The sequence below is a fragment of the Micrasema longulum genome, unplaced genomic scaffold (genome assembly GCF_059751315.1).
Source record: "Micrasema longulum isolate JH-2025_06_02 unplaced genomic scaffold, ASM5975131v1 h1tg002143l, whole genome shotgun sequence".
Classification (NCBI taxonomy): Eukaryota; Metazoa; Arthropoda; class Insecta; order Trichoptera; family Brachycentridae; genus Micrasema; species Micrasema longulum.
In genome coordinates, this window is record NW_028279308.1 from 170,791 (window position 1) to 194,581 (window position 23,791).

At 30.0% G+C, this 23,791-nt stretch overlaps 1 protein-coding gene and 2 long non-coding RNA genes across 3 annotated transcripts in view; all 3 read left to right on the forward strand.

Moving 5' to 3' along the window:
• LOC148272950 (uncharacterized) overlaps positions 1–7,781 on the forward strand; it is a 37,590-nt gene extending 29,809 nt beyond the window's left edge. Inside the window, exons 4-6 of the mRNA XM_088239349.1 lie at positions 2,406–2,770; positions 5,849–6,088; positions 6,921–7,781. Coding sequence (XP_088095475.1) covers positions 2,406–2,770; positions 5,849–6,088; positions 6,921–7,025 — 710 coding nt within the window. The 3' untranslated portion in view covers positions 7,026–7,781. The remainder of the gene's footprint in view (positions 1–2,405; positions 2,771–5,848; positions 6,089–6,920) is intronic.
• Positions 7,782–8,342: 561 nt separating this feature from the next.
• Positions 8,343–14,683, forward strand: LOC148272951 (uncharacterized). The gene is made up of 4 exons (XR_015824721.1): positions 8,343–8,377; positions 9,481–9,575; positions 12,413–12,499; positions 14,428–14,683. It is a non-coding gene; the product is annotated as an uncharacterized LOC148272951 (long non-coding RNA).
• A 3,835-nt stretch (positions 14,684–18,518) lies between these two features.
• LOC148272952 (uncharacterized) lies at positions 18,519–22,815 on the forward strand. The gene is made up of 4 exons (XR_015824720.1): positions 18,519–18,563; positions 20,131–20,245; positions 21,097–21,183; positions 22,548–22,815. It is a non-coding gene; the product is annotated as an uncharacterized LOC148272952 (long non-coding RNA).
• The last annotated feature ends 976 nt before the right edge of the window (positions 22,816–23,791 follow it).

Sequence of the window (23,791 nt, forward strand, 5' to 3'; positions counted from 1 at the left end):
TGTATTTTGAAAAAAGAGATGTATGTTTAATATGTGCCCGTGTTTATAAATTTTGTGTTTTTATTTAATATTTTTTAGTGTTATATTTTCTCAATTTTTAAAATTGTTTAATTTTTTATTTATTTTATTATTTTGTTTTGCATTTTATGTTTTATTTTTATGTTATTTTGTAAACTTGCCAAACACAAGGGCTAATTTTTTTTTTGGCAAGTTCAACCTTAAGTGTTCCATTTTTCTACTGAATGTATTGTTTATTTATGCTTATAAAGGTTTTTATTTTAAAAAAAAAAAAATTACCCAGTGTGACGTCTCAGGTTTTCTTCCCCTTCTTCTTGGTGAGCTCTGCTTATTAGTCAGTTGACTTACCGTAAACCAGAAATCGATCACAGCTCAGTTATCATTGGTTGATTCGGAACTAGTGGCGTATATCAAAGTAGTTCATTTTCAAGAAACTTCGCCTTACTCTATGCTCTAATTTTTAACGCGCACAAGAATACACTTTTTATATCTAATTTTCCGTAGGGCTGAACGTCCCTAATTTTTAGTATGTCCAAATGTTTGTGGACAAGACTGAATTTTACTCTCCTGTCAGTTATCAAGATTAAAATATAAAACAAAAAATTAAAAGTATTTTCAGGCTTTGCCTAATAGGTGAAATAATTTGGTCAGATGAATCTCATCCACAGTTTTCAGATCGTTTACTTCACAAAAGTCAACAGATAATTAACTGGCTGATCAAACGTAGTTGCTTAACCATAATCCAACATTCAATTTACAAAATGACCTAATATAATCGGCTCGTATTTTATTTAATCTATTTTAAATATCATTCGGTTTGAAATTACTTTATCGCGAAGGCTTTTGAAAACGCTACTTTTTCAATTTAAAGAGTCATCTTGCGGATCTTTTTATTATTAATTTGAGAGAATGGTGAATGACATGCCTATATATAGTTGCTTTTCAGTAAACTGTTTTATCTTAGAACAAATTAGGAAGTTCGGTGGTTTTTTTTAAATAGTTTATTTGTTAATATACTCTTAAACTTAGTAAATTTTTTGTTTTTATGTATCGATTATCAGCGGTAATTTTTTTAAATGTTTTTTTATTTCTGAATCTACTCCGTGTTTCGTCGCAAGTTCTCTTTCGATTCTTCGGTCAGTTCTGCCGAATGGACTGACCGAAGAACGGAAATCTTTCACAATTCTTTTATCATTGGTAGATTTATGTGAACTAGTGACGAAGTTTGTTTTATGAAAGTATTTTTTATAATTTTTTTAATAAATTTTTTAAAAAACTTTGCCATACGATTTAATGCTTTAATCTGTATTTTTACCGTGACTATGATCGCAATTTCTGTATTTTTATAAAATACAAATGAAGCAGCTATAAAAACATGCTTAATTTAATTTTCAAAAAAATATTTTACTTAGCAGTTATATTTATTTTAAGTTATTTTATATATGATTTTAATTTAGATGCTTCGCTGCTCTGCCATTAAACCTTATCGTTATTATTTTATTTAATCATTGTTAACTGTTTATTACTGTAAAATAAATAAGTAAACAATAAATAAGTTCCTTATAACGTTGTATACTACTCAGTTGCCTGTGTTCTGTACTGTCCAAGCCGATGAATAATATAGTTCTCTGTGTGAAATAGAACTAGAATCCTGGACGAGTGTTTTTATAACTGGCTACTCTCGGTTTAAAACCCTGAAAAGAAAAATCAAGTGGAAAACAGTCCGCCTCGTAGTGTAGTGGTTGGCGCTTTTGCCTACCATGCTTGAGATCCTGGGTTTGATTTTCGAAATAATTTTATTTCATTTTTCCCGGAACGGCATCTAAGACTGATCACCTTACCTTCATGCAACAGATAATCGAGATATGCTGCATATACTTGAACAATCAGCGTTTAATTATAACGGCTATTTACAATAATGTTTAAACATTTCTTTGTTTCATATCACTTTTGTCCCGTAAAAGTACTACTTGCAAAAATAAAATATGTATATTTTTTAATGCATTTACAAAACAACAAAAAAAAAGTATAAATAAGCAAGTAGAAAAAGAAGTACTACTTACCCTCGTTAAGATTTCTACAAATTAGTCATTATAACTGTAATTGGGCCTTCTGGCCTGTTGTGGTGCAAAAAAAGAAATAAAATAATAATAATAATATTAACTTAATATATTTTAGACACAATTTTTTTTTAAAATAAATATTTGCCTGTTTATGATTTACCCAAATATTTTGAATTTCGGGGCCATCTTTAACGAGTTGTAAATAACTCACAATTGGAAAATGGAAATCAAGTTGGGTTAGAGCGGGGTTTAAACCGTTCGGTCCGCAACACTAGCCATGAGAATTCAACCCGATTACGTCTTTTAAAAAGCTTTTATTTTCAGGTGAACTTTATGCCGGTGCAACAGCCGGCGGCAACATAAAAGCCGCTGCCGGACTCGGCGGGGCTGTCGTCGGTGGTCAGCGCCCCCTGGCCATTGGCAGCAAGTACGCCGTCGCTGGCGTTCCCGGTGCAGCCTCAGGCTACTCCGAGAACAGGGTGTCCAATGGCCAGACCGAAGTCGTGGAATCGACCGCCATCGGCCATCAGCCCCAACCTCCGCACTCGGGGGAAACTTCAAACGAGGTTGTTGTGAGGAAGCAGATTAGGAAGAAGGTCCATGCTCCGAGGCCGCAGCTGTCAAAGCGAGTGGAATACCAGGTCAATTCTCGGTTTGCTGAAGATGAAAACAAAAGTTACGAAGATGAGGTAAGAAATTTTATATATGCTTTTTACGAACCATTCAAATGAAATCTCTATTCATGATAAATAAATAAATATTTGCGTTGTTACTTCACTAAATGTTTAATTTTCTAATTACCTACCTAGAAACCCTGTACCGGGGCACGATTTTTTTTAAGTTGAGTCAGTGGATATTGAACATATTACAGTATAAATGAAATCTTTCACTAACTCCACTGACTCACGTTTAACTTTTTCCAATCATTTCAATATTGTTAGAGATAAATCTTTACAAATGCTGGGCTTCATACACCTGTGTATAAAATAAGCCTGATATCCAAGCCATTTAAAAATGCAGCATCAATAATTTTTTTGTATAATTCTCTTGTACGTAGCAAGTTGGAATTTGGAAGTATTGTTTGGTCACCTCCTTATGTGATTTATAAAAATATTATTGAAAATGTACAGAAAAAATTTCTTCGTTCTTTGTTGTTTAAGTGTAACATGGGCAGAATACTTCAATGTTATGAAGAGCGCTTGGAGTATTTTAAAATTGAAAAGTTAGAAACTAGGAGACAAATTATAGATATGATGTACTTGTATAATATAATTCACAATAATATTGATTCAGTGTTTTATGTTGAAAATGTGTCATTTTACGTTCACCGTTGGCGTCTGAGATCACCTGATACATTTTACCTTCCAATTTTTACAAACAATATGGCACATTTTAACCCTCTTGCAAGTATGTTAAGACTCTATAACAAAATATAAAAAAAAGTTAACATTGACATTTATCATGATAGAGCAAATGATTATAAAAAAAATATTACTATGTATCTTAAATCAAATGCCTAATCCTTATTTTTGTGCTTGTAAATTAATTTTAGTCTATTTTATTACATCTCATATGTTTTTATTTTCTCTTTTCTTTTCTTAAAGAAAAAAAAATGTAGTTTAACTCAATTTTATTTCTTTAACTCAATCTTTATTCTTGTCTTTCACTAAACTTAATCTTTATTATTAATTAAATTGATTTTACACACTTATTTTATATAATTTATGAAAGACGGTGGAGTTCTATAATTGAGAATATATATAAAGAACGTTAGTAATGCTTACTTAAAAATGTATGTATTTTATGTATTCTTGTTGAACTTCCAATTGGAATTATTAAATAAAATAAAAAAAATATAATAAAAAGCTTCGATAGGTCCATAATCAATATCTCTATTTTCAATTGTTTATATTATTCCCCGAGCTTCTGCCAAGTCATTAAAAGCTCTTGGTCCCATAGACAGGTGACTTCGCTATCTGTACACCATTAGAACTTTAGGTACTTTAAAGTTTGTTACCTGAGACCTCGTTTTCGTTTGTGTATATTCGGGTGGGCCTATAGTTCTTTTTCTCTGAACTTTGAAATGAAAGGGGTCTAAAATGTTGCCTTTTGGATTAATTTTTTGCACTAAACCGGCTGTCATTTTGTATTTAAGTAAGAAAATCAGTCCAATTAAATTTTATAACGTGCATTAAACCTTTTTAAAAAAGCATATGTGATGTTTTTTATTGACTTTTTATTAAAAATATAATATCCCCTCATACCAGCACTTTTGCTGATTGGGAATATTTCGTACAAATAAAATATGTAATGTAATTGAATATGTAAAGTTTAAAAAACCTTGTATTTTGTCATAAATCAATAAATAAATCTATGGGCGAGAGTTGCATTTTGTTTTGTAATAAATGGGTAGCATTGTTTTAATGAGCCATTGTTTTCGTCAATATTATTAGCCAGGCGCTCAACGGAATCAGTTCCGCGGAGTGTAAACTTTTTGCATTTTGGTCGTTTTAAAACGTGTTCGAATTGGTAATGTGATTAAATTATATCTTTACTAACAATTTTTTTTTTTATCAATATTCATAATTAACAAAATGTTCAGTCAGTTAGAAACTTCAAACCTTGGTTGAGAGCCAAAAGTAGTATGGTATATTTTTAAAAATAATTTTAACGTTCAATGTTAACCATAATGAAACTTTTTAGACCCGTATGAACTTTTTTAATTTTTTAGACATCAAAGTGAAAGAGGTCTAAAAAGTTGCATTTTGGATAACATTAAACGTATTTTTTTTTCAAAATAAACTTTACTACTTTTGGCCCTCAACCGAGGTTTGAAGTTTTTAACTGTCTGAACATTTTGTTAATTATCAATATTGATAAAATTATTTTTTTGTTAGTAAAGATATAATTTGATCATATTACAAATTCGATCACGTTTTAAAACTACCAAAATGCAAAAAGTTTACACTCCGCGGAACTGATTCCGTTGAGCGCCTGGCTAATAATATTGACGAAAACAATGGCTTATTAAAACAATGGTACCCATTTATTACAAAATAAAATGCAACTCTCGCCCATAGATTTGTTTATTTATTTATGACAAAATACAAGGTTTTTTAAACTTTGCATATTCAATTACATTACATATTTTATTTGTACGAAATATATATTTAATATATTTATAAATATATATTTTATTTTTCCATTATAATTTTTATATTTCTATTATTATTTTGTATATTGTTTTGATTATTTTGAGTATTGTTTTAATATGTAAATAAATATTTTTGATTTATATATTGAAGAGTCCCGACTTCACACGAAAGTCGGGACATAAAAAAATAGAATTGTGCTCTATGATACAATTGTGTATTTTGTGCATTAAATAAATAAAAACAAAAAGGGAAATCAATTTACAAATATGAATGTTTTATACCAAAGAATGACCGAAACATTTCTATTTCGGGGTCATTTCCAACGAGTTGAAAATACCACCCTCTTAGGAAATGAGAATTAAGCTGGCGTGGAACGGGGTTAGAATCTTGGATCTTTGACACGTGAGTCCCCTGTACTAGCCACAGAACCACAACCCTGTCTTACCCTACGATGTGCCTAATTTATTTAACGGGATATTCATATGGAAAATTGAAATATACCCAATGCATGCGGTGTCTTGCTAAAACACCATTTCGCACTCTCTCTGGATAGAACCACGGATAAATAAATGTAATTATTGCGTTTCTCTACAACTTCTGTCTTTTACGTAGGTTCCCGTCGCTCCAGTGGCCCCATCAAGAAACCAAGTAACTCACGTATACCACAAGTCAGTTCCATCCTTCAGCAGCTTCGGCTCCGTCTACCTGGACTCCTTCCTGTCTCCTCAGTACGAGGCTCCTGATGCAGTCCAGACCACAAAGGTCGTCTACCACAGCAGCCCAGATGTTCAGAAGAGAGTGTCTTATGAAGGCAACGCTCATCCTGGAACATTTTTCCAGGATATTTTTAATGTAAGGAATGCAAGCAATAAATCACTATCGCCTTTCTCACATCCGCATCTATGAAGGCACTGCCTCCACATACTCAAACTGTTTTCAACTCAAGCTTTTCCATCGGTTCCACACATACTTAAAAACCATTGTGTTTTTGACAAAAATAATTTAAATTTTTACAGCAATTTTTAGTTAACAACTCTATTGATTTCATTATCTTTTTCCATTATCAGTTTGGCAAATTATTGTGCAAACGTTGTGTGAAAGTTTGTGAAGTCCCTCATTAAATCAAACACGTTTTAAGCAATAGAAAGCGCGAGTTTAAAATTACATTTTTAATATTATTAATGAAAATTGAAAACAACAATGGACCCAGGTTAGAGTCTTGCGGGACACCCGAGAAAGTATGGAAACACTCTGAAGCGAATAGACTGTAGAAGACGTATTGGTTTCTATTTTGGAGGTAGCTCGCCATTAGATAAAGAAATTGTAATTTTTGTTAAGAAAACATGATTATTATTAAAATTTATAATATTAGAAATCAAACAGTAATTTGAGTCTACTGAACACATTACTTTATTTTTACAAATATAAAAACAAAAATTTCATGACAATTTTTCTAATATTATAAATTTAAAAATGGAGTTCTTCAAAATAAACACCAAATCAATCAATTATTATTATTATGATTATGATTCAATATTATTATTATATGTATTGAGTAGTTAAGGAATTACAATATGATAATTTTGTTTTCTACTACTATCCGAACGAATGTATTGCATGCTTAATCAACATTACTGTAACTCGCATAAAACAATAATATTTATATGTTTAAAAATGTTTTTAGATCCCCATTTCTGCGCTATCAGCTGTCAGCACCTTCCTGACTAACTCTGCCCAACATGCTGGAAACATCAATGTACAAAAAACAGTTTCGGTTCATGGACACTGATCATCAAAACGATCTTCACCATTATTCTTATTAATTTAATAATTATTTACATAATAAGATATGCAATTCGTTCCACATCGTTTTAAGGCCATATGCAGTGCAGGAGTCGGACATACGTTTATACTTGATGAAAGACTAAACGCAAAAAATATTACAAAAGCATTACAAAACTATTCAAGGCTTTGTTTTGCTACGTCCATGAAAAAAAAGTAAGCCATTTCGTTTGCTCCAGCGTTTGATTGGTGATTAAAATTTCGAAGTATATTTTTTCTGACGATATTTTGTACTAGACAAATATTTTACAGCTATTAAAGTTTTTTTAAAATTGGAATTACTCCGTTTGTGTTACCGTTACCCTAATATTTTTTTTCGTTTTTTAAACCAATTGAAGTTTATTATTTTGCCAAATATTTTATAAAATTTCATTGTGATTTTAAATCAAGAAAATACATTAATGTTTAATCAAATCATACAAATACACATAAACACATCCTTTTGTTGTAACACAATTTAATAATGTGTATGATTTTTATTTAGAAACTTTGATGGTCTGTCTTTAAATTGTATTTTAAAAAAATATATATTATATAATTGTCGACTATTTGTTTCTTTAAAATAAATAAATCGCAAAAAATAACGTTTTAGGTAAAATAATTCTAAGTTCTATGACATAACGATGAAGTTTTGTATTTTTGATATTAATTAAATGAAAGTTTGTACTTTATCTTAAATGAAAAAATAAACTATTTTGAAATATTTTGCCTTGTTTCATTTCATAGTCCCATTTATAATTCGAATTTGTCCTTTATTAAGATGAAAATTAAGCACATTTTTTAAAAGATAAACCCATTTAAAAATACTGAAAAACAGGTTACATACTCATTTTATTGAGACAAACCCCGTGACTAGATTGACAGATTATATATAATATAATGTGAATCTCTAGAAGCATAGAACTAATAATATTAATTCCAATAAGACTATGAAAATTTTAAAATATTGATTTATGTGAACAAATATTATTTATTTTCAATAATGGATATTTTACTCTGAAATTTTTTTGTTTTATAAATTTTGCTTAAACATTTTTGTCTGTAATCTTAAAATAGTATTTGGTTTTAATTATTTCACATTAGTCTTGCTTTTATTTAATTATAAAAAAGGCTTTAATTAGTTTGTTCTACATCACTAGATTTAACACATGATTGCCAGATAATTACTTGTAATCAGACGATGAAATAAAAAATAAAAATGTTACGAATTCACCTATATAATGAGATGTTCGTGACATTTCATGTTATTAGTAATCAAGCTCTTTAATACCCAAATAAAATCACTCGCAAATAATACAAGTAAGTGTAATATTAATTAGTTTATACAATAATATAAACCTTGCTTTGAAAAATTTTTCAATACAACTTATAATTTTTAGCTTTATTTTTTTGCATTAAAAAATACCACACTAAATTGTCTTGGCTTTCCAGTACCAACAAAGTTACGTGTTTAACAATGATGTTAACTTTCAAACTCCTTGCATTTTGTCCATTATTTTTTTTAACAATTACAAACTACTACCGATGCTTTATGAGCCTATATGTCTATATGAAACACGTACAAAACAAATCATAACTTGGGCAGTTATTTTTACATCATGCGAGCTACAAAATTGTTGGGAATTTTAAAATAGTAAGCGAAAAATAAAATAAAATATAAAAAAATATTTAGGGCGCCAATAATTGGAAAACCCTCCTTTTAAAACCGGCTGAAATTTTATTTAATAAACTTGTTTTAAAATTAAATTATATTGCTAAACATCTTCAAGTAAGAGTACAAATTATTTGAAAAGCTTAAAAAACTGGTAAAAAAAAAAAGTAAAAAGAGTATGAAGACTAAAAATTGTAAAAAAAGCGTATTTAAAAAATTATTTGATTTGAATGTTTTCAGTTATTTTTTGCATTTTTTATCAATCTCTTTCATATAGTATATCAATATCAGTAATATGCATTATTCTCGAAAAATAAAAATTCTATTTTACAGACAAAATCAAAGGTTCGATGTATTCGTGATATAAAAAATATCTTAACATATTATTTATCTAGTCTTATACATTTATTCATATTATCACAAAACGTGTTTCTGAGTAGGTATAAAATTTTGTCTTTTTTAGTATTGGCTAATTAAAATATAATACTCACGGAAGTTTCCGGTTTCGATTCCCGGTGAGAACACAAAAAATAAAAATGTGATTTTTCCCAAGCCTGGGCGTTCTGTGCCGTAATTCACTACTGTAATTGGGCTTCCTGACTTATTGTGATTAAAAAAACAACAATAAACTCTTTGCATTTGAAATAATTGAATACGAAAATCCGAAAAAAAAAAGATTAATGTTTATTTACTTTGCTATCTATCTGTGATGAAATAACAAATCCGTATGGTAATTATTGTTTTCTTTCAGTCAATATGGCCAAACATGTGATGGTATTTACTGTTCTATTCGTTGCATTGATATTTTTCGAGTGTGCTGAAGCTGTGGAAAATTATGGTAATGCGGTAAGATCTTAAAAAAATATTTTTACCAAAAATAAAAAAATTTTTGTTTAAAAAAAATAAATTCAATTTATTTGGGAAGAATATTAGTTGATATGTAAAAATATAAAAAATATTACACACATCCAGTTAAAGTTTTTCACAAAAATAATGAGGAAACATGTTACACAGTAAAGAGAAAAAATAATAAATTATATAAGACAACAATATGAAGGTTAAGGGATAAGGAAATAGAAAAATAGTTATAGAAAAAGCATTAGTTTCTTTTTACTTGGGTAGAAATAAAAATTGAACTTAAAAATTTTATAACACATGAACTAAAATTAATAAAAGTAGCAAATTGAATTTAATTTTAATTTTATTTGTTAATTATCATTTTATTTACGTAAAATTATACATTTATAGAACGTTGCTTTGACTATCTAACTAGGGTTATTTATCCCGCTCTAAACTAGTCAAAAATATATTTAAGAAACAGTAATCAATACATAGAAAAATAAATAAAGGTTTTAGACTTAGTGAAATACATAGTTTAAAAAACAAAGTAAAAAAATTAGTAAAAAATAAAGTAAAAACGTATTTAAAAACCCAATAAAATACATAGTAAAAAGAGAATGCATAGTTAGAAGCATAGTAAAAGAGACATAATCAAAAACCTATTTAAAACTCAGTAAAAAACATAGTGATAAATATATTTAAAGCATACTAAAATATATAGTAAAAAAAAAACCATAAAAAACACCGTAAAAGATATGATAAAAAAAAAGTGTATACGTAGTAAAAATTCAAAAATTCAATCAATAAAGAACTAAAAACTTTTCATTATAATTCAAATTAGAACATACGTTGGCCACCGACAGCCATCATCAACCCCCGGGATTCTCTGCGACTAATTCAGATATATTTATTTTTATTTATTTATTAAATTTAGTCAATATGTTCTGTAGAAACGATACCCCTTATATATCTACATTAATATTATAAATGCAAAAGTATGTTTGTTTGTTAGTTTTCTTTACGTCTCAACGAAGCGACCGATTGCTATATTTTTTTGCACAGGGATAGCCGGTAAGGTAAAAATTAAAAAAGATACTTATTTCTCTACCCAAATTTTAAAAAATTCAACCAATATATACATAATATTGTATCAAAAATGAATAAATTTATTTGAAAATGAGAAAGAATGTCGAAAATAATCAATTTGAAATAATTTTTTTAACTTCTAGAAATGACTTGGTTTATCTATTGGTTAGTTTTGTTTTGGTTTTGTAGTAGGATTTTGAAATTATGAACATGATAAAGATGCCATAGACTGACAGATTGTTGTCTTTTGCCGGACTTTTGTTGTCTTTTTCTAGGACCAGCAATCGATACAAGCTACTTTCTCTCCTGAAAAATATATAATTTGTAAAGAAAATTTTTATTGATAAATGACACAAATAATTATTTGTTAATAACATGTCCCGCAAATGACCATTTGAGCTTAACCAATTTTTCGACTACATCCGTTACTCCTGATCTTTTCCGTATATCGGTGTTTCTTATCCAGTCATAGCGATTTATGTATATAGCATGGCTTCTTCATTTTATCTCTATACGACTCGGAGCTTCCTTATATTAAATTTGGTGAGTAAGTGTTTCTGCTCCATATGTCATTACTGAAAATGCACATTCTGCGTTTCAGACTTTGGGGAATGTTGCGGCTGAAAGACTTCTTCAGATTGCCATATGCTGCCTACCCAAGACCGATTCTCCTCTAAAACTCAGCGGTCTGATTATCTCTGAAGAGTAAAATGTTGTGGCCGAGATATTTATATTCTGTAGTAAAATTGTGACACTCGTTGACGCAAGTCGCTACTAGGCTAGAAACGTAACGTGAGAGTGGGTGGGAAGCTACTGTAAAATAGCGATCGGCTGAAGGAAAATTATTCGGGCACTCAGATTCAGACCTCCACAGTTACAAGACGTATTCTTTATAATAAACCAGTGACTCTATATTTAAGAATCTTTTCTTTTCTGACCATCAAAGTATTACATATTCATTTAATTTTTCTATTAGATGATTGTCAATATACAGCACCACCGAGGATCAGATTTACCATTAATTTGGTCTTGCTTGTGTTGATAAGGAGTCTAACTTTTTGTTTCTTCTGTAAATTATTTTAACATGACACGCGCTTCATTCAGATCTTCTGATATCAATACGATGCCATAAGTAAATCGTAAGTTAGTTAAATTGATACCATCCACATTAAAACTTTCTCATCCCACTTAAGGTTTTTAAAGGCATTTTCCAAAACATCGTGTTAATTAAATCAGTTAAATTATATTACGATTCATAAAATTATGAGGAAGGATTATACATAAACGCATTTTCTCATGATTGTAAATACTCGTATGTATAGATCATCATCATCATTCCTTTTCCGCTCTTAATGGAGCATAAGGCACTGCATTGATACACTAATCGCAGCGTATCTTGATATTTTTGTTAGATAAAGGTAAGATGAATTGTCTTACGCTTCAGGTACCAGTCCAGGGACTGTAAAATAGACAAGTATAAAAACATTATTTTAAATAATCATTTCAAATCAACCATGTCGGGAATCGAACCCGAGACCTCTTGCATGGTAGACTAACGCTAACGCGCTGACCATTACACCGCGAGGCCAACATGTATGTATACATACCCAAGACAAAACAATACCAAGAAAACTTGATCATTCGCATAAACTGTTTTAGAATAAAAATAATATTACTATATAACCATTTATCAAATTATCGTCCTTATTATTATTTATGTAATGTTTCTTATCATTACCATTTGTTTTTGATTTCAGGCATCATTTAGAGGACTGATGAGGGGAAAACGAGCTCCTCAAAGTACTCTCCAAACTCAAATTGAGGACGTATTTAAAACCCTCGGAGTAAGTTTTTTAATGTTTTTTATAAAAAAAAAAAGGTAAAACAGGCTTTTGAATTGAACTAGCTAGACACTAATTATAGAATGCATTTAAAAATTATTTGAAAAATATATTGTCCTGTTCTATGCATAATCAATTTGGTCTGTACTACTATTACTACCATCACCCCATTTCAGTAGGCAGAGAGGATAGACCGCTACACACGTCTCTCCTGATATACATTCCTAGATTGTTCCGCATAATAAATCTCGTCATACATGCCCTTTGGTTATGTCTGCTTTTGACCACACCAGACCTAAGATTCTGGTTTATTCAATCGTGCCATGCCTTTCTTGGTGGTGCTCGTCTTTTTTTACCGTTTATTCTCGCCATATATAAAACTCTTTTATTTTTATTTCGTCATTCGCTCGTTCTACATGACCAGATCATGCCAATGACAGTTTCTTAATTTATGTATATGCTATATATAGCACAAATATAGCATATACATAAATATATATACAGGGTGTTCATTAAATCCTGTCACATCCAAAACTACGATGATCAGTATGAGCAAGAAGACATATTGGCACATTAAAATAATTTTTTAGAACGAATAATTTTTTAAAAATAAAATATCAAAAAAACCAAATAATTGCTTACTTCTGCAGGGAAAAAATGAGGAGGGGGAAGGGGTAGTCTGATACACCACCAACCGCGTGGCCACGCCCCCCTCGCTTCTCTCCTGCAGAAGACAGGAACCATTTATGTATTTATTTATTTCTAAATTTTTGTTCTAAATATATTTTTATTATATGCTAACATGTCTTCTTGCCCATACTTACCATCGTGGTTTAAGATGTGACAGGGTTTAAAGAACACTCTGTATATCTCTATAGTGTATCTCAAAAATGATTATAGATGCCTGTTTAAAATCAAATGCCTTTTCGTAAGTTTTATAAGCTCTACAGTCCTGGGTGGACTTTGGCTGAATCCAGAAGTTTCCTCCATTCTCGTTTGTCTGCTGCTTTTGTCTTCCAGTTTGTTATCTGTTGTGTAAATATACCAGTGCTGACAGAATATTAGGCCTTCCTGGTCTACTACGTCCCTCTGGTGCAGAGAACGTGAGACCCTTTATGGAGCTGTCGTCATCCATTTTGATTACGTGACCAGCCCATCTCAAGCGCCCCACCTTGATGGAACTGATCCCGACGACGCCAACTTTTATGATTTCTCCCAGGGCCAAAGACTGCTCCGAGGATCTTTTTCGCAAATGCTACAATGGATCCTTCAATGTGCATTTCTTGTGTATGAAATTAATATTGTTTCATAAAGATATTTATAAATGCCCTTGCATGTGTTTAAAATCAGATGTTCTGACATAAATTTCATTCAGATATATAGTTTTATTCAAATGTTCTGCTTAGTATTGTAAAAATAGTGTTGCAAGATCTTTTAATTGCAAGTAAATAAATGCACTGTATTTTCATTACAATTTATTTATATTTATAATCATTATTCAATTTCAAACATCGTTATTAATTCATTGTTTCATCATTAATTCAAGTAAGTGAAGTTTAAATGGGTTTTAAATATTTAAATTTATTTCAACAAAGAGGGAAAACACTTTTGAGAAGGGAATATGGAATGTTACACAGTGTGTAAAGTGGCCACTTAAACCAGCCAATGACAGATCATAAGCCCTGTAAATGCCTAGACTTCCATTTTCCCTTCTTAAAAGTGTTTTCCCTCTCTGTTGAAATAAATTTAAATATGAATAACTCCCTAGGGAGGAAATCCAGCCAGTCAGCAAGCATTTGGACATACTCAAACATTGTTGGGTTTGAACTATTTAGTACTGAGTTGTTCCATGCGGTGTGAAACTTAAAATTCATTTTGATTTTTTATTTTTTTTCATAAACATTAAAGCTATTTTTATGTTATTTTCGTAGCTTCCTGAAGGAACACTCGCATCATTACGCGCCGCTATTCCTCAACTTCTTCCTCTTCTAATGGGATAAAAATAGACCTGAGATTACATACCCAACCAAAAATCGTGAAATTGATACTTTAATCGGAATACAAATATTTGCTATTTTTAAACACATTATACTATTTAATTTTAATTTGTTATTAATGGTGATTATATCAATAGTGATTTTTAAAGAATGTATTTATTATAAGAAATAAAATAATCACAATATACTGAAGTAATATATAATAATTATTTAAGATTACCCTTTATCCCCTTTCTCGTTCCTAACTTATTTGCGCTGTACTTAATACAATTTTTAAATGTATTTATTTAGAAAAAAATACATTTTATAAGCAGAAGTTAAATTTAATATTAATATGGTTATTTTACTCGGGGTTTACAGTTACACAGTACCCAGTTACAAACTAGTGAAGATAATAATATTAAATACATTTATATTTGAATTCATAAATTTACATAAAAGTACATGATTTTCCCAAATACAGTTTTCACGGCTATTGCTCAGTATCCCATAAAGCATTTAAGTTTAAAAAAATACAACTAGGCATTTTTTCTTATGTAACAAAAAGTTTTAAAAAAAATAACACTCACTTATTTCAAAAATATAAATTAGCTATGCATAATTTCTAACTTACCTTAGTGATGACAAAATTAATCGTTTTTTTTACAAAAGATTTTCGTGAGGTTTGCTATAAATCTTGTTACAATTTAAAACAAAATCCTATTCCGAAAATACTACAGTATATGTGATCGTATAATATTTTATATGACCACGTTTACTGTAGTTATAATATTTATAACTGTATTTAGGTATTTTCGGGGTTATTAAATGCAGTTCTATTACGACTCTAAAAGTGAATTAAAAAATATTAGCAACAAAATGAGGTATTTCAAAAACATTTTTAGGAAATCGAATCATATTTTTAACATAAAATTTACATTGAATAAAACAATAAGAAATTTTAGATTTTCACTTTTTTTTCCAGAAAAACAAAGAACGTCCAAGAGCTAAACGGCAATTCTTTCAAAGCCAATTGCAGACACAAATAGAAGCAGTTTTTAGAACTCTTGGAGTATGTTATTTTTCTTTAAGTTTTTTTTTAACTATTATTCTATCTACAGTAAACTTCCTTAAAATTACAAAAAACAATATTTTTTTATTACTACTACTTTCCTACACCCGCTTTCCATACTTTTCTTCTCAATCGTCGTAAATAAAAGGGAAAAGAGAATTTTCTGTTAGTTGAAAAATTTGCACAAATTTTCGATTGTTTTCCAATAATATAAATATTTTGAGACTTTTGGGAGGTAAACATTTTGCGTGACATAATTTTCGTTTGTTTTTTTAATTTTTATCATTTGTTTTATAAGTTTATTATTTTTGCAGCTTCCTGAAGGATTATTCAACTCTCTAAGAGCAAGCATACCTCAACTGCTACTTTTGGCAATTGGTTAAATATTGATATTTTTAAATTACATGTTTTTCTAAGCTGAAAAGTAATGAATTATTGTAATACACATTTTAATTTTTTTAAATAAATATTGCAAATAAAAAAGGACGCTTTTATTAATCGTTACTTAATTATCCATACCTAACAATGCATAGGGTACTGTATTCATTCAATAAATTCCGTTTATCACGTTCGTGGGGTATCAAATGAAGGTAAGAGAATAATCAGTTTTAGGTTGCAGTTAAATTTGAAAATTGCAGATAAATTTGCCAAAATCTACTATTACGTTTTGGGTTCGATTCCTGTCTTGATTAATACAAAATGTTTGAGATACACGTTTCCTTAAAAAAATCATTTATACACAAGCATTTGAAAATTGACTTTAACAATAAATTGGTTTATATTATTTATTGTTTCAGCATTTACTTTGTGGAAAAACATTTTAAATTTATTTAAAATAAAACACTTTGTAAAATTACCACACAAGAGTTTGAAACATTAAAACACGGCTAGTTTCGGGTAATCAGTATTACCTATCCTCAGGTGTAAGTGCAGTTTAGTTTATATTTACACCTGAGGATGGGTAATACTGATTACCCGAAACTAGTCGTGTTTTAATGTATTAAACTCTTGTGTGGTAATTTTACAAAGTGTTTTATTGTAAATAAAAAATTGGTTTATTGAATTTGATTTGGTTATGAAGTAGACTCCAAATCAGAGGACTCAGGTTCAAACTTCATTTTACCACAACTATACTATTTTCTTCCAAATACCTACAAAATATTGGCACTAATGATAGCTAAAATATTAAAAACGCACTCAATATTAAATATCTATAAAAGGAAGTATAGATGTTTTAACATTTAAGGCCATTTTTAAGGCTATTGAAGTTATGAAGGTATAATAATGCAGTCTTATTCAGAGTGGTGGGGGTCAATGCTATGCAAGCTCCTGATGTCACTGCGACCGGTGAAGATGATTGTGAAGGGTTTCCGTGAATAATTTCACCCTTCAAGCCCAAGTCTGCAAAGAGCCTGGCTATTGTGTCGAGGGCGACAGTTTTCATTTTGCTAAATCTCCTCCTCCGAGTCTAGATCCGTAAATTAACGAGGTATTAGGTAGGGGGCGAGTTATTAACAATACTCATTGTAATAATTCAGTCAGACAAATCTTACTCATTCCTTAATTCTTCGTTCCTTACAAAGTTAAACCACCGCACACGCAAGATTCTTCCGAGACATCTATTCTCGATACTCGAAAGTTTGCTGTTTTGGGGCCCAGTGAGGTACAACGATTCGATACGTAAGCGGCGTTTGGTTTTCACTGAATAAATATCCGATCTCTAGAAAGAACTTTTTAAAGAAATGATATCACATTTTTTTAAAAACTAAGATTTTTCTAATTTTAATTATATTTTCAACATTCAATATTATAGAATAACTTTTTGGTAATTTAACGAAAAGAAAATATGTTTTATTGTGAACTGTTTCATGGAACAAAAACATATTTTTTAATGAAATTTTCTGTGGAATAAAAAAACATTATTTAATGAAAAATTTCATTGTAAAAATCATGTTATGAAATTTATTTTTTAAGTCTTCATGAAATTTATTTGAAATATTCATTTCTACACAATATGTATTTTTTGTAAAGTAAAAGGCACTACGTGCCGCGTATATTGATAAATAAATATAAAAAAATTCTACTATTCCAGCGAATCTGGATATTTTTTGCTACTTAGGATGTAAGGTGATTTAAACAAATATTTCATGTCCACCCATCAGAAATTGAACCCGGGACCACGAACATGGTAAGCTGCTAGCCAGCCACTAGACCCCAAGGCGGAATTATGTGCAATGGCATTCTGTGCCCAATAAAATAAAGAATCATTTATTTGCGTGAAATTGAGTTGTATTTTAAAACATGGCTATTCTGAGGTTATTATCCTGAAAAAGAAAATCAAGTAAATAATTATTCTTTAAAAATCCTTGAAAATACTCGTAATACCTAAATTTTTGCATCACTTAAACTTAAAATAAAAAAAACGATGTGTCGATTAATTTTCCCTTTGATTAATCATCCGAATGCAAGATGTTCTCAACCTTTGTTAAAATTGATTAATTATTTATTTAAGATTAAAAAAAATTGGCTAACATTTATAAAATTAAGACTTGAAGAACGATTATTTTTTACTCCATGGCTGGCTGCTTTTAGGTAAAAATTCTGAATAAAGACGAGTGGGGATATTGTTAACTAACGTAAATTTATGATTCTGGAATTAATCTTTTAGTAACCTGTACAAAGTGCATTAATAGAGATTTAGTGATCTAACGATAATAAATAAAACCCAGGTTAAATCAATTATAATCACGGTTTTTAAAATAAAAGTAATAATTTGCTACAAAATTGATCGTGCGCTAGTATAGATAGATGATGATGCATCTGTTTTTTACAGTTCTCGACCCCTGATTTAACATAAACTGACGTGAAACTTTTATTTGTGAAAACCAAAACTAAAGACACTTTATTTTGTTTTATTTTATCACTTTTAATTAACTTCTGAAATATAAATTGAATTTTGCAAACATTTTAATCATTCCTACAGTGACTTCTACACACACTTCAAGTTACTAACCAACAGGTAATACAAATTCAAGTGTTTGTTACTTGTATATTTAACACAGTAATACTAATAAGATTTATAAACAGCTTTTACTGATAACATTGGCATTCATTTTCTAACACTTAACCTTAAATTATTATAAAATAAAAACTAAATTATCGGTGCAACTAACTTGTTTTATAAAGAACATAACTTTTTCTCAAAAATTTTATGCACAGATATAATGTTATATTTTTGTTATTTACAACACGTATTCAAGACATTGTTTTTATAATTATGTTTTGAAGTAAGAAATTAAGTGAATTTTTGTGGATGTTTTATATATTTGATGCTTTATTATTTTTTAACCACTGTGTTCACCATATTTAAAAATAGGTTCTGATATTTTCTAGTAAAATACGAAATTAAAATAAGTCCAATAAAAAACAATATTTTTGAATCTCTAGTCCATAATTGGATAGGTAAATGAGAAAACTAAATAATATGTCTCGAACGTCTTAGAATAATAATAGGGATTGATTTTTTTTTAAAACTATTTATTCATTTCTCATAAATTATCAAAATTGTATTATCAAAATTAAATTACACTATAATTGAAGAGAGCGACACACTTATAAATAAAAATATATATTAGGCCATCTGAAACATGCTTATTTACTAGTGGAGTTGCGACGTTCACAATAAATTGTAAATTGTACGAAAAGAAAAAAATAAGTATTTTTGTATTTTTTGGATGATTTTCTCTCCTCTTTCTGGCAACATACGAATACCATCTTGAAAGAACGAATCATTTTTTAAGGTTTTTCACGAATCAAGTCATTTTTTGGCATTTGAATAAGAATGGAAGTGCTGCTCAAGCGGACCATGAGTTATCGATCGGGACAAGTGGTAATCGGAAGAAGCAATGTCCGATGAATACGGCGGGTGGGGTAGAACTTCTCATTTGAGCGTGTTCAAGTATGTTTGACTAGCCTAGCAACATGTGACCGTGCGTTTTCATGCTGCTAAATGACTTTGTCGTGTCTCTCTTCGTATTGCGGTCCTTTTTTATTCAATGGTCGGCCCAAACGCATCAATTGTAGTCGAAAGAGATCTACCGTGATGGTTTCGTTAAGTTTGAGGAGCACATAATAAACTACACCCAGCTGTTCATGGTGAAGAACAGAGGTGATGATGATAATGTTCGGTGATTTTCCGACAGAGTCTCCACAAGAATTCTATGAGCTTCAACTGCTGATTTAAAAAAAAAGTTATTCAGTAAAATTCCAATACCAAGAACATGTACGGCTGTCAAAATATCTCTTTTGTGGCTCCAAGAGTATTTAATATTCTGAATGAACGTATTTAGTTCTCCAAAACGAAAGCCATTTTCAGAAGAAGTATACAAGTTTGGATTTTGTCTAAGGGAAGAGACAATTGTAAGAGACTGCTGCGATAATTTGCATAGATTCATATATAGTACTTTTAAGTGTGTTGTCCAGATGTTTGTTTAAATTGATGATTATGTAATAATTTTAATCTGTTGTCATTCTTCAGTGACACGTTTTTCAACCTTGTAGTATTTATTGGAAATGTTTGTTTTCAGATTCAAAATGTCAAAATACGTCGTTGCTTTCATCGCTTTAGCCTTCGTCATAATGAGTATCGTTGAATCTGCACCGGCTAATGGTGATGATGGAAATTCTAGTCACGATGAAGACGTAAGTGAATAAACAAATCTATTATTACTTATATAGAATTGAAAGACAAACGAGACTTAAACCCGCAAATTTGAAGTTTCGGCGAGGAATGAATGTGATGCTAATACAGCAATAAACATGTATAGAAGTGAGCGCGAAGATAGAACTCGTAACAGAAAAGACAGAGACGCTATTTTGTGGCCGGTATTTATGAGATAAGAGATTCAGTCGGTTATTGACAGTGACGGGGGGTATGCGCACACACGTAAGATCAGGTCTAAATTATATGTTTATTTTTATAAACTATGAAAAATGATATATCAAACTATATGTCTCCATGTTTGTTTTTTTTTCACAGTGTCTGAACTTTTTTAAATTTAGTTTTTAGTTTAATAGGCACAAAGTTATTTATTTTTGTTTTGTCGTATAAATGTACTGTTAATACCATTGATGCAGGCAAATAAAATTTGCTCATATAAATGGTAAACTGAATAAAAATGCAGTTAAACATACTTTTTTATAAAAAAAATAAAAAAACAGCAATTACAACAAACCATCACGCCGTTTCAGGGTTTTCATAGGCAGAGAGGATAAAATTCCACGTCACTCTATCTTTACGTACAAACCTTGCTTCTTCTACATTTATACATCGTCTCGATTATTGTAACTTTTGAAAATTACCATTTTCAAGTATTTGTTAGATTTGGTCGTCATATGTCTTTCTCGGCCTTTATCGATTTCTGCATCCATTAACCTTCGCATCGTAAATTCTTTTAGCCGTTCTTTCGCTATACATTCGCTCTCTCGGTATCTTGATCATAAATATTAATCTTTTGATGATTGTTAGAACTGATGATTAATTTAACTTTTAGTCCACAAGTCATGAAGATTCAAGGGAAAAGAGATCACCTCAAAGTGGACTGCAAACTCAGATCGAGACCGTCTTCAAATCCCTAGGAGTAAGTAAATTTTGAGTTAATAAATCAATATTGATTATCTCTTTGGTAGTAAAATAATTATTGTTACTAATAAGATCAGCGCATTAAACTATTTGATTACATGCATTACTATTTAATTGCAGAAATCAAAATTTTATTAAAGTATTTTAATCTAATTATTTTTGTCTGAAGGCCATTCTAACAAAGTTTATAAAACGTTATTTTTATGAGCTTAAATATATATATATGGACATTGTTGTAGTAAAAGCAATTTTTTTATTTATTTTATTCATACAAATACATATAAATATTACAATATAAATAATAACGTATCCCCAGCTCTATGAGACCAAGAGCCCTGTCTTGAGTCGGAATACAACATAATGGAAAGTGGAAGCATTTGCATTATTAAACAATAGCAGAAAAAAAAATTGAGCCGGGATGTGGCCCTGTGGCTAGTGTCTCGGACTCATATCAAAGGTCCGTGGTTTGAATCCCACTCTACCCTAACTTGATTCCCATGTTCTAAAAGTGAGTTATTTACAACTCGTTGAACATGGCCCTCAAAATAAAATATTTGTGTTAAGATCGCAAATATTTATTTTTATAAAAAAATATAAATATATTAAAAATCATAACATAAACAAATATTTCAATAAACATCTGGACAACACGCTTAATAGTATATAAAAACATATGCAATATCTCGCAGCAGTCAGCTGCAATAGTCTCTTCCCTTGGAAAAAAATCAAATTTGTACACTTCTAAAAATAGTTTTCGTTTTGGAGAACTTAACATGTTCATCCAGGACATTGAATACTCTTTAGGTTACAAACGAGAAATTTCTTGGAGCAAAAGTCGTACGTGTTTTTGGTATAAAATAATTCAAATTACAGGAAAACCTCGTACGAGCATTCTGCTTGGATCTCCTCTAGTAACCGTATGACCAGAAATGTGTCAAACTTTGCGGTTAACATAATGATTTTCAATTAGGATGTTAAAAAGGAAAATATGTAAATAATTCATAAGTTTATTACAATGGGGAATAAATAAGTGTTAGCTGTTTATTTAGTAATTAGTAATTTTGAATCGAGTTTATTTTTTGATCTATAGATTTCAAGAATTCATCGCCTTGTATTTCTGTAATAAATAACAATGAACCTTCATCAAGATTTTCAATTGCCAACTTGAATAAAAATAACATCAATGATGCATAAAAATGGTTTGTCTTAAGCAAAAATTGATTTTGAACAGGCGAGAGAATAAGAATCAATAAAAATGAGAAAATGATAAGTCTTTGTGGCATCATATACTGTTGAAGTTTGAAACTTAGTCTTCATTTCATTCCTTAATATAACATTTGTTATTATATCAATCATTTTTAGCTTCCTGATGGATTGTTTGCATCATTGCAGGCAGCAGTTCCTGATCTGATGACTTTGGCCAATGGAAAAAAATAACTGACTTCTAAAACTCTACTGTTCTGTCCTGGAAACGATATTTTGCATAAACATTAGCATGTAAGATAGGGAAAAAAAAATCTAGTTAAAACACACTTATATAACAAGAAATGTTTAGTAAAATTGCATGAATACTCTACATGATATTCTTGTGTGTATTTTAATAAATTGAACTTTACATTGGTAAATAAAACCACCTTTTCTTCATCAAACTCCCTTGGTTATTAAGAAAACATACTTAAAATTAACGTCCGCAGGAGTTTTTATATATTTTTACATTTATTTTTAGAACTAATACAGTTATAATACAGAAAAATATATTCAAATATAAAGTAGAGTACGATGCCTATAGCGAGTTTCGTATAAAATAAATTCGTCATATATATTTGCAAACAAAATTTGACTAGGGGAGCGGAGTGTAATACTGTACACCGGGCAATTTTGTACGGCAGTTTTAAGTTGAAAGATAGCAATATATATAAGATAGCCCACTCGTTCGTTTATTGTAGTCGCAAGTTTGTCATACACCCTATCGATGTGAATTTACACTTGCTGTTGCAACCTTTCAACATCAGAAAATAAGAACATTTTTTGACGAAATTGGGTTGTGATGGTATAGATGTTAATATTGTAACCATATTTATCTATGGACGATATAACAGGCATATGTTTTTGAGTCTACAGGCCGTAAAAGGTCAAAATACGTTTTCAGTTAATTCCGTACACTGTACGGTATTACCTACATAACTAGTACACTAAGTTCACCCTATTTGACCTAATTCCTCGTTTTATTAAAACTTACCCCAGAAATGCCAACGCGGAAAAAACTGTAAAGGGCTTTAGAAATGAGGGTGTATTTAATCAACTGGCTGATGTGAGAACTAATAAGACACCAAATGAATTTATTTCTGTAGTAGAAGCAGTAATGCAGAATAAGTAACACAAAGCTTATCCAAGAATGATTTAGGCAACTTACTGATTAGTACTTATCCAACTTGATCAAGCTTTCTAAAACCAAATTCGCCACGGGGCAATTAAGCGCCAATTTCAATCTCTCTTAAAGTTCCAAACCTTATCATACATCAAATCTAAATATGCTAATGGAAACTGAAATAGATAGCAAACAAGATACCGTTACATATTTTACACCCGCAGAAGAAGAAATCAGA